A 12,162-nucleotide genomic window follows, 5' to 3' on the forward strand; every position below is an offset into this window, starting at 1 on the left:
GAATCAAGAACAATAGAACTGGTCACTTCTGTGCTCCATGAAAAGTTAGTTCACATTAAAAAAAAAGGTTAAAAATATATTTACACATAGAATCAAGAGAATCAACCAGAGACTRAAAAAATCAAAATTTCTAGAATTGCAATTCAGAGTGAATTTCCAACTGAGGCAACAGACATCTTCTTTGGACAGCTAATAGATGCTGATGTAAATATTCTGAGTCATTTTAGAGGAGCTRTACAAATATGACCCTCCCACATAGTGGAACGTACATAGACTTTGCTCATACAATTATTTTAGAGTTCTTATTCATTTCACCCTGTTAGGTGAATCACTATGGTAATTACCAATTCAGACACAACTGAATACCTGAAAATCTAGACAGTACTAAATAAAGGGAGAAATATCCGAGATACTAAGTTCATTGTCATCAAGAACACAAAGGCTGCTACCTGGGAAAAGGTGAGAAATCCTTGAACAAAGCATGACCCATGTCAACAGTGGGGACAGGGTGAAGTGGCAAGAGTTTGTCTGGAAGTTATCACAGAGCTAACAGCTRCCAGCAGGGAAAAACGAAGCACTGCATGGGATAAAAGGCTGAGGCACAGAAACACAACTCCCMCGCAGATGTCCCAGTGCAGAAGCCTTCTCCTACCTGTGTGCTAGGATGAGGCGTTATTCAGCACAGAAACAATTGTATCATTTGTTTACTCTCCTGTCATGTTGCAGTGAGTTTCCACAGGATGCTGGAAGAGGCTCTTTGTTCTTCAAGGGCAGTGCTGCTCTGCTCCCCCTTGCTCCCCCTTGCTCCCTTTCTCAGCAGATTTTGGTCACCTCACGTATCCAAACAGTGAAGTTGTGGGAAATGAGCTTCAGCCAGTCCCACACAGGTTTCCACAGCTCCTGTTCACTTCTGCACTGATCTGGCTTTGCTGCCAKCTCAGAAGTTCTCCAGGCTGTATTCACACTCCCTACTGTCATCAATGCACTCAGACTTTGGGGAGAAACACATTACATTTGCATTGCCATGGCAGCTGTAACACAACTCCCATGAGGACGTTAGCTCAAGTTAGTAAGTCATTTGCTTCTTTACACACTTGACTCCCTTATCTCCTCCACATCCTTTTGGGCAGCAAGCTCCCGCCCTTGTGATCGTTGACAATCTGCCTTTCCTGAAAACCTCCTTTAGCTCAGGGCTGCAATTCCTGCTTCCACAGGTTCCTGCAGAGAACTCAACCGCTACTTTTAAGGTATTGCTCAAAACTGCTTTTACATGGAAGAGCACTGGCAAGGGTGCTACTTCCAGCTGCACTTCAGGTTGGATGTCTTTTTGTCCCCTTTATTTTTTTTTTTTTTGTAAAATCACAGTTTCTCACAGGCAATACAACTGCAAMATGATTAAATGATGAGTTCTCTCCTTAACACCACAGTTCACAATTGGCWCCACAATTTTTTAGCAGGTACTCAAACACTTCCAAATAACACCATTTATTGAAAATGTTTTGAAAATACATTTGCACATTACAATCTTAGGAAATTTTTCACATTTCACAAAGCAGTGGCCAGTGTCTTTCATTGGGCAAGACATACAGTGACATCAATCCTGCTGTCACTATTTCTAAGGCACRTATTCACAAACTACTTTAGGAAAGTGCTGCCATGAAAATATACTTTGTGTTTCATTACCATTAAAGCTTCTTTTAGTGAAGAGACAAATTTGCTGTGTAACCTGAGATTTTCTATAGCAATGCAAAGCTCTCAAACTTGCTGTTTTACAAAGCTGTAACAAGGAAAATGGTGCTTTTTACTTCTGTGCAGATATCTAACTTCTGATGAATTAAAGAAGTCACTTYGCCCAAAATCAAAATGAAGCACAACACTCAAAATCCAGAATTTTTCTTTATAGAAAARTGTGTTCCAAGCATCTGGAGCCCATCAGTTACATAGCTCAGGTTCAGCTTCYGTGACAGGTTTGATGATGGCCCACAGATAACGGGATCCAGCCTTACAGGCAGAACAGCACCTCTCACCTTCCTCTTCTCTCTCTCCCTGGCTTTGCAGGGCTGCCTGCAGTTGTGATGCAGTGATTTCTAAATTAAAACATCATTCCATTCTGCTGGGGGGTAAGTGCCATGACAATGGAGTGGTCACAGGATGCAGGAAAACAAGGGTGAACCTTACTTAATTTGCTTTACACTTATTGACTGCAATTAACTGTGGCACAGCTGGAGGCCAGATAACTCTCCAGGTTTATGCCTGTTTTTTATACAACTTTCATACAAGAAACTAGAGCTTAACATATAAAGTTATTTACTTTCTCTCTTACAAAATACAAATATAAAACCACCTTTTAATACCACTTCTGTAATTTTGTAGGTTAGAATTACATTCAGTATATCAGACTTCCAGGAGAAGCAGAGCAAATGAATTTATGCGAAGTCAAATCACTTATAAAAAAAAGTGAAAAAACTTGCATTCAACATTAATTATTATAATCACACAGAGCTGAAATACAGCAACCATTTTTCATTTGTACATATTGAACAGCAAAAAAGTAAAAAAAACCACATATACAAGCTTAATAGGGAAAAAAACCTGCAACAGTTTTCTACTGCTCAAGAATAAAACAATTTTCCCTTAAATGTTTTAGTGCATTTCCCCTCATTCCCAAGAACTAATGAATTCTGTCTTCCTGTTCCAAGGCAAACTGAAACCAGTCAAATCTTCCTTCAAACCAAGAACAGCTGTGAACTAGTGAATTAATACAATTCACCTGAGATCACTCTGAAATATAGGACAAGATGAATAATGATTAACAGCTAAGGTGCGCAACCGTTTGGTAACTTTTGAAGAGAAACAGCATTTACACAGAACAGTTTTTGCTACAGAACAGTAAAACTGTCATCTGTAATCAGAATAGTAGAGGAAGAAACAGTATGAGAACTGCAAGCAGTTTACTCTTCTACTTTCTTCTATTCAATATTGGCCTGTTCCCAAGTTTCTGCAACACAAAAAGAAGAGGAAGGAAGATTAAATGTAAAAAAAGCAATTATTAAAAATATTTCTTCTATAACTCAGATTATTTCATGCTTATGTAATTTTCACTCATATTTGTTGATTGATTTCAAAGCAGTCCTATGTAAATACTACAAGTAGATGCATTTCAYCTGCATCAAACAGCATAAAGCAAAACCACAAAGCTGAATATAGYCTACATGTGCATCCAGCTCTGATTAATAGACAGAATTAACCATGAGATAAAAATAAATGAGCCAATGCTTCTCCCATTCCTTAATATCTGRATTTAGTTATTTAATCCTTTCTAAAGTAATTCTTGAATACARTTGGTATCCACTAGTATCATGTTCCAACAAAATCACCATGGCTGCTGCTAACCACTCAAAAACATCATGAAAATACTCATCCAAGCACTGAACAAGTCGTGCTGCCACGATAAACAGAGAACTACCATTCATAAATTACATTGAGGAAAGCAAGGGCTTTTCCAAAGGGACTGTCCTGTACTTTGTGTTGGTCTCAAGAAACAGAACCATTGTGATGTYTGGAGGTGGGAAGAATCCAGCAAAGAGTGAAAAGGAACATTTTGTCTCCTTATTTTTTGCTTATTTTAGGCCATGCATCAGTACTGTATGTACATGTACCAGGTCATTAAATCATTTAACATTCTGTTCTTCACTCTCATGATTTGGGGATGAGCCATTATCTTTAACATGTGGTACATGAAGGAGAAYTCAATTGAAAATATCAGAAGAAACCCATGCATCTAAGGACTGAACTCCAGTTTCTAGCATCTCACTACTTTGATGAGGAGACCATCAGGCAGAAGTGCATACAGAGCCTTTTTAATTGTGTGTTTGGCACAGCTGCTTAGTGTCTACACCACGTGAGACACAATTGAGGGGGAAATTCTGCCTTACAAAAGTGCTCAGAAATACTGAGAAGCATGATTGAGGGTGTCATAACAGCCCCAGCTCTGATGAATCTGCACAGGAAAAATAAAGTAAGACTAAGTTTCAAGCTCAGATCCTGCAGAGATCATGTGCCTCACAGGAAATACAACATCCAAACTGAAAGGAAATCTGTGACTGCCATGTTTATAAGTGAATACACCACCAATGCAACATCACTGTGGCAAAGCCTATGGCAAACAAAGCTACAATTTTATAAAACTCATTTGTATCTCTATGTCTCGGCAGATTAAATCCAAGTATTTACACTGGGATGTCTTTGTGGTATCAATGCATCAGATGCAATTACAGGTGAATATTAATGCAAAATTTAAAGTYATCTCTACGTAGTGTACTTGAAGTGATTCCAACTGGAAAACTGAAGACACAAAAACCCCCATAATTTAAAAATGTATTTTTAATGTATCTTCAAACAGTAACACAACTTGGTTTTGTGCAGTATCATACATAAAAGATGTACCCAAAACACTTAGAAGACTTTAACATCTCAATTGCASAGTTAAGCAGCAGAAGAGGAAAACAAGTGCTACAGACAAGAAAGAAGACATAAGCTCTCAGGTGGGACTTGAAACAAAGTGAGAAATTAATTAGCTTTATCTCCTGTTTTAAGTCTAGAATAAAACAGTCAAAAAGCAGTATCAAAATATTTCAGTTTACCTCAATAGCATCATCCATTTCTGTGCTCTCATACAACCATTTCAGCTTGTGTCAGAATAAGGAAACTCTTTTTCTGGAGAGCTGTCATCACTTAGGTCACTGTAGCTGTCACTGTAAGAAGCAATAAGAATTCAGAAGGATCTAAACCAARCATTTTATTCCAAACCCTCCAACCCATGATGCACATGATCAACACTTTCCTCAAATGCAAYTCATTTCCAGAAAACTTTAAGCTCATGCCAAAACCATGGTATTTTAGAAYACCTTCCTCTAAAGGAATGGGCTGGAGTTTGTAAGACCTGATGAGGAAGAATGTTCTACCTGATAAACAGTATGTTCAATTTCTTTTTGCTTGGCTCCTGTACATTCATTCTATATTTTGCTGGTGCTGTATGTCTATGATCATGATTAACAACATAAAGAATAACAGTTATTCAGAGCAAGAATAAAAGGAATTTCTCTTTTATGGTAAAGAAAATAATTGTTTTGACCAAAGGAAAAACTTAAGACAACTTTATTAGCTCAGAATTCTTCAATTTACACTTAAATTATAATTCTTGCTCTTCTAGTCAGAACACRAGTAACTTTCATGGCACCAAGCTATATCCTGACAGTTTTTCCAGAGGTTTTATCCCCTTTTGCTGTTTCCTGAGAGAAGCAGACTGCTTTTCACAGACCAAACTGCCATGCAAGTGATTGTTTTGTAAGTGGCGAGAACAAGGAAACAGTGAAGAACAGGAATCACCACGGTGACTGAGAGAAAGAAGTGTCCACAAACSGCCATGTTCAGTCAGTAAGATGTCTTTGGGTCTCCAATTTTATCTTAAATCTTTTCAGAAGTGCCTCAGCCTCAACCACTCCCTACTATATTTCACTTCTACAGTCTTTTCCAGATACTCAAATTTCCCCAGATGAGAAGCCAGCAAAGGGAGCCCAGGGAACTCACAAGCACATCTGAGCAGCAGAAATTCTGGACCCAGAAATTCTGTGACCCTGCAGAGCACAGGCTGTGATTAGCACAGCACAGGTGAGGATCTCAGACCTCACTGGAGCGGGAACATGGTGACAGCCGTGGGTCCCAACTCCACACAGTTGTCACATGTCCCTTTTCCCTCCCACCCTTCACGCTGCAGGCAGCAGGACCCAGTCACACCACGCTCCCATCCCTGGGMAGGATCTCCTGCTGAGGCAGCGAGCCCAGGACACCCAGACAGAGCTTCAGCAGTGGGTCCCTGCTGGWAATGCTCCAAGGGAGCCGTGCAGCCCCACAGCTGGAGGCCTTTGATCAACACTGAAATGTGGAACACTGAACAAACTGCACTCAGCTACTCTGCTGCTTGTTACTGAATTTCACCCCCTCTTCTTGGAGAGAAAAGCAAAAYCAAAGAGAGAAGAGCTAAAAAGACAGACACCTGAACAGAGTGGGACGGGAGGAATGGCATCAACAGTCACCTCGTTTAATTTATACTTCTGTAAGGAAAGTCACCCACAGTTACAGCAAGTCACTGTATCAATTTTTGTGTAAAATAACAGATATTCTGGCTGTCCTAACATTAAGACTTCACCTAGAGCAGTCTGCCCTTTCTTTGCATGACACACACTGCTGGAATAGTTCTTATAAAGAGTGTGTCATATCAGGCTAGTGTGAAATGCTCAATTTGATCATGTCACCAGCTGGTGATCAATTACACAGCTCAAATGAGGAAAGTGTTGTTAACAGAATGTTCAAGCATGCCAGATGCACACAGACAAACACAACATCRCCAACATTGTACTTACTTTTTTCTGAAAGTACCCGTGGAAACATGGAACAAAAATTCAGTATTATTAAAACAGTTWTGCGTTTTCACATCACAGCAAAATAGCAAAAACTGTCCACAGAACAGAGAGCTAAACTGTGATTGCAGAGAACTGCATAATCTTATGACAGCCCTGATTTAAGCCCAAAGTCTTCAGAGAACTGGTGCTTTTTTTTTTTATTTAGCTCTGCTGCCCAGTGGTAATCAGAGCCCAAAACCATGCCAGAGCTCTGTATACAACAGTCTGGGACTCAGATGTTGTTGTGGGTAGATGTTCAAGGACAATGCTGAAGGACCCATGAGGTGCATGGAGAACTGTCCAGCTCCATCTCCTGGAGGCAGCCAGGTGCTCATCCCCACCCAGCACTCTCACCCTAGGCCCTCCCCCCTCAATGACACAGGTTTTAGAGGCATTTGYCCACAGAAGCCATCACARAGCCTGGATGTTTCTGTGATTTCASTGACTTACCAGCCCAGCAGCCTAAGCTGTTTGCAGTTTGCCAAAGCTGAGGCTCAYTTGGCCATTAGAGCAGAGGTTACAACACTTACTCAGCTGATGAGCTTTGTTCCCGTTGCCACACTGCCCAATTTCAGTACAASATTTGACACCACATCCCACAGAAGGGTTCTCACCAACACATTCTTGACTTCTGCAGTAGCACCTCACCGTCTCCCCTACTTTAGGGCTGCTCTATGGGGTGTAAGGCAGTTTTATGTCTCACAAGCAGGTCCCCAAGGGCAATAAAGGACCCCAGTAAGGATCAGCCCTTGGGATTCAGACTCAGGTAACTGTCAGTCTCAGTTTCAGCTGCTTGAATGAGATCTCTATGCACACCCAGAACCTGTGGCAGCATCTTAACAGTAACACCCTGGGCCCCAAGAAAACCAGAATTGCAAGAGTTAAGCTGCCAGTGGACTTGAAAGCAAACAGACACTCCTGAAACTTGGCATATCTACACCTGTTACAGCTTCAAACCAGCATTGGTGTCCGGTTTCTAAGATTTACTCTGATGTCAAATGTACTTGACTCATGTAATCTGAAGGAAAACTGCAGGKGGTATCAACTATAAACAAGTCATCTTTTCTCTTTGGAATAAATGTGTACTTTGTTCCAAATTACAATGAGTTGYACACAGATATTAAACACAAAAACCAAATGGATGCTTTGTGCTCACAGTTGGTAATATTAAGCAACCTTACTTAAATCTGCTGGCTGTGAAAGTGGGGGTGGTGAGAAATCAAATAAGYCCAGCATTCCTTTAGGAAATTCTTCCTCACACTGAGCCTACCACTGAAAAAATATGCTTACATTTGCTTCAGCAAGTTTTCTCTCAGTTTGTGGTCAAATTAATTAGTAATTATTTTGGGCAGGAACTCGACACCCACTTCATCTTTTTTTTGTAACAATCCTTACAACAGTGGACTCCAACAAAAAGGAGCCACTGAGCAGATCTAAGGCAACCAGTTCTAAGACCTAACCTAAACAGTTCTTTTTTTTTTTTTTCTTTTTTCCTTTTTTTTTGTGGGATCTGTAGTATAAAGAAATGGCCAAGGATAAAGAAAATGTAACAAAACTCTATGCAGTGTCACAGCATCAGGCAGTCACTTTAGTCTTTAACATGAATAATTTTGGTCACTTTGCTCCTGTAAAATGGGTACCTTTTGAACATTCTGTTTTTCACTTGGAAAATTCAGATCAATATTCTTTAGAAACAAAGTATTTGGCAATTTCAGGGGAGCTCTTCTTTCATTCATTTTTAATGTACAATTGATAAAAAACTCCTTTTCCAGAAATGTAAGGAATTTAAACAACTGTTACAGGAATGCTATGCCCTGTAAGGAGCCAAGCTAAGTACATTTCTCCCTCAGTGCAAATTAAAGATACATGAAGTACAGATAAATTTAGTACAGGCTGCGGTTGTTTAAGTTGTTTAGCTTTTGAGGACTCAGCAAAAGGAAATCTGTGTATTATTATCATTTATTCCCCGCTCCCCAAGCTGAATTATTAAAATGATTATGTCCTTAAAGCATTATTTTGAATAAATGCATATTTGATTRTGCAATGGTTATAACTGCAGTCAGCCATATTCTCAGTATGTATTTAAAGATCATTATGTGGTAAAAAAAATCACAGATATCATTTATGGTCATAAAATATWCATATATCCTTTATTATTATGGTCWTCATYATACAATCCTATGCTTTCCTAAAACCTGATTTCATCTCGGAATCCCTCAGCACACACCCAAAACTGCCCATTCTGAACTCCCAACCACCTGCACTCACATAACTGGACCCAGGATAACATCTTCACCTGGGACAGTCACCAGCAGCTCTGGACAACCACTGGAGAGGAACAGGCACTTGCAGCATGAAATGCATAAGTGACCCACATAACAGTTATCATGAGCTATTTGGTTCCTTAAAGKGCATTTAACAACTACAGAAAAAAGCTTGAGGGGATGAGCTCAGAAGGGTTTTCACTGTAAACAGCGAATATTTAAATGACGAAGTTAACTGACATAACCAACCATTACTAAGTACCAGTATGGTTAAGAAAGGATTTCATKTAAAACTTTTCTCTAGTCCTCTGTAAGAGCTCTGAGGGTAACRGGAGCTTTGCTGCCCCAACCATCCTCAGCTGATGACTGTCACAGGAGCCAGAGCACTCGCCTGGTACTGACTCTGTAGTCAGGACCCCATCCCTACCGGGCCAGCTCCCACCCCTGGCTCCCCCAGGGTCATCGTTCGTGGAGCAGCCCCTCTCTCGCTGCTCTCTTGACAATCTTCAAATCTCATTTCCTTCAAATCACGTCTGGATTTGGCCAATGGAAGCAGCATGATGCTGTGCCAAATGTGTTCTTGACTGGGGACAGGGTCCAGGGGACATGAGACACCAGAACGTGACACACAGGTTGTTTTCTGCTCTGTTCACGGGTGCTTTCCTCCACAGCTGAGTTGGGARATAGCTGGACCATGCTAGTGCAGTAAGCACCATGTGGGCAAATTTTCTGAGATTTTTGGTGTTTTATTTAATGCAACACTCCTTCTGTTCTCCGGCCACTTTTGCTCCTTGTCTCTGAACACAGCTCAYTTGTCATCTTTCATTAATAACCTGCCCAGAACTTGAGTACTCTGTGACWAGAAGCATTGACTGGTGCCTCACATTAGCATATTCACTAATGCTTTCCAAAGGTTTTTTTTTGGCACTAGTGAAAGGCACTCACACTTACCTAGGAACACCTCTCACTTCCTACATTTCCTCCCTTGTACTGGACGTTTGTGTTTAAATTATTTATCTTTAGCTTCTCATCCTCTTCCTCCAAAGATGTCATTAGATTTAGCACAGACTACTGAATTTCCTGCATTTTCTTCTGTGTTACTTCTTTGTTCTGAAGAGCGCTTTCAGCTCTTATTCAAATGATATTATTTGCAAATATAATTAATACACTCTGGCTTACTCTCGCGGGCCATTAATAAAGGTGCTGGTTGTAGACAAAAGAAGAAATAAAGCCTGCTGATGCTRAACTGGATAAGGGGAAAAAAACAAACCAAAACAAAACAAGAAACATGGCTTTATTGTACACCAGTGGTTTTGCAACCCATATTATTCTGTTCCCAAAGATAAGTCAGTTTTTATTAATTTTTCCAAATGAAACTACATAAGTCTCAGTAAAAGCCAACAACATTACATGTGGAAGTCCCCTCTTCATCCACTGGTTTCCTATTAAAACCTTTTGTTTTCKCTCATAAAGCAGCTTATTTGTGAGTATTGCACACTTTGAGTTTCATGCAGTTTTGTTTTCTCTGTCCTTGAAAATGAAAACTTAAATTGGCAGTCTCCCACCACGTTTCTCCCTTCTGTATGAAATGTTGACTTCACTATTTCCATGGAAGGGTTTGGAAAAGGTCATGATCTAAAACCATTCACAAGGAAATGAAGTGCATGCCTTTGTTTGATGGTTGAGCACCCGAGCCATAAAGCACAAGAGGCTGAAACCACAAAGGCATCGTGGGTGCCCAACTACCACTTCAGGTAAGTAAGTAACAATTAATCACTGAGTTACTCTGATCCTTTGGTCAGTTCTTGACTGTCTCTACATACACCAAAGTTTCTAGAAACTAAGCTTACTCCCAACAAACATTCCAGCCTCAAACTAGGTATGTTCTGCCTGTACCAGACTAGGCCTCACAAAAATTTAAGAGACTGTTTATTCCCTTTCATTCACTTAGGGCACTCTCCTGGAAGTYTTAATGCATCTTTAAATTTATTATTAGCTTTGCTGACAAGCTAGGGCTTCTGTCCAGGTGTCAAATATTGTAAAATTGCACCCTAATTATGAGGCTCTTACATGTTCCGAGGTAATAGCTTTCTGTTAAGACTCTTATGCTGAAATACATATTTCCTTTTGTCTCAGGACTTCATTATCATGCACTCTCTTTTTAGTGTTTATGGCAGCCTTGCACAGGTAATCTGCTCAACTTGCCAGTCTCCACAAATTCCCTTGCAGCTTACTTTGCTCTRGCCAACAGTACAACCCCAGCTCATGTGGGTGTGCTGGATGAGGTGTGCAGAAAATCCTTTCCTCAGACTTCTTTCAGCCTTGCTATGACATGCCTTACATTTATAACTCAATGAAATCATTAGCATTCTGGGGTTTAAAAGTTTACATTGGAATTCCTTTCCACTCAGCAGGTGGGTATATTAATATGAGTACATGTGCTGTAATTAACACTGTGATTCCCTCCTGAACATTCTTCCCTACAAAATGTTCCTCTTTTAKCCTCAAAATGCTTTCCTATTCCAGTGCTCTTTCTCAAGACACAGTGGTTTTCTCTGATTGCTGTGTAACCAGGTAAATAGCAAAATCTGTAATTATATATTAAGGTTTGGGGGGGTGGGTTTTTTTCTAAATGTTTAAGATTTGGTAGGAATTTATTCTATGAACTTGAAAAGGAGTTGGRTATACATTTTGAATGATTCATTCAAGTAAGTCGAAGTGCAGCACATTCAGTAGTGGCTGAAACTTTAGGTCAAGGTTAGACAGCAGAGCTGCTATAATGCTAAGGGATCTAAATTAGCAGGACACATGCAGATCACTCATTTTAAAATAAGTAAATTTTCTTTATCTCAGAAAAATGAGTAAGTTTACTTATGGGACGAAGCAGTGTAAGACAGGACGTTGGGACCTGTGAAGCAAGATGAAGTGTGAGACAGAATTCCCACCAAGAGGGTGAGACTGAAGATCACGGAAATGGGAGACTCTGCCTTACCAAGCAACCCAAAAATTTGATGTGTGTTTTACACCAGCACAGATTTTAAATGGTAGCTAAAGTTATGACCACCACTAACAATGACGGGAGTGTTTCAATCAAGCTGTAGTTTCCAGATCAGAAATTCATTCTCTTTGTATGTACATCACTGCACAGTTGGGCAGAGTGAATAAAAACTGATACCCATAAAGGAGTAGGGAACCAAAACAGATTAGTCTGGTCTGGCTTGGCTATTTTCCCATTACTACTCATCATTAATAAAATTTCTATTTCTCACTTAACAAAAGTGAGACTCACTTGGATTTCAATAGATTCAGTCTTGTATTTCAACAGAACACAGGACTCAAAAGAATAAAAAGGCCAACCCACAGAATTAATGTTTGGTGWCYTCTTTARAGGGTAAGTCAAAATGCAAGAGTTRGRTCTGTTCAATATTATTATTCAG

General features: G+C 39.9%; 1 protein-coding gene across 1 annotated transcript in view; it reads right to left on the minus strand.

The window, feature by feature from the left end:
• Positions 1 to 342: 342 nt before the first annotated feature.
• CTPS2 (CTP synthase 2) overlaps positions 343 to 12,162 on the minus strand; it is a 62,126-nt gene continuing 50,306 nt past the window's right edge. The window contains exons 18-19 of the mRNA XM_057375103.1: positions 4,644 to 4,754; positions 343 to 2,998 (exon numbers count right to left, since the gene is read on the minus strand). Coding sequence (XP_057231086.1) covers positions 4,685 to 4,754 — 70 coding nt within the window. The 3' untranslated portion in view covers positions 343 to 2,998; positions 4,644 to 4,684. The remainder of the gene's footprint in view (positions 2,999 to 4,643; positions 4,755 to 12,162) is intronic.

This window comes from Malurus melanocephalus, unplaced genomic scaffold, assembly GCF_030028575.1.
Source record: "Malurus melanocephalus ecotype Western Australia unplaced genomic scaffold, MMel_1.1 scaffold_239, whole genome shotgun sequence".
NCBI lineage: Eukaryota > Metazoa > Chordata > Aves > Passeriformes > Maluridae > Malurus > Malurus melanocephalus.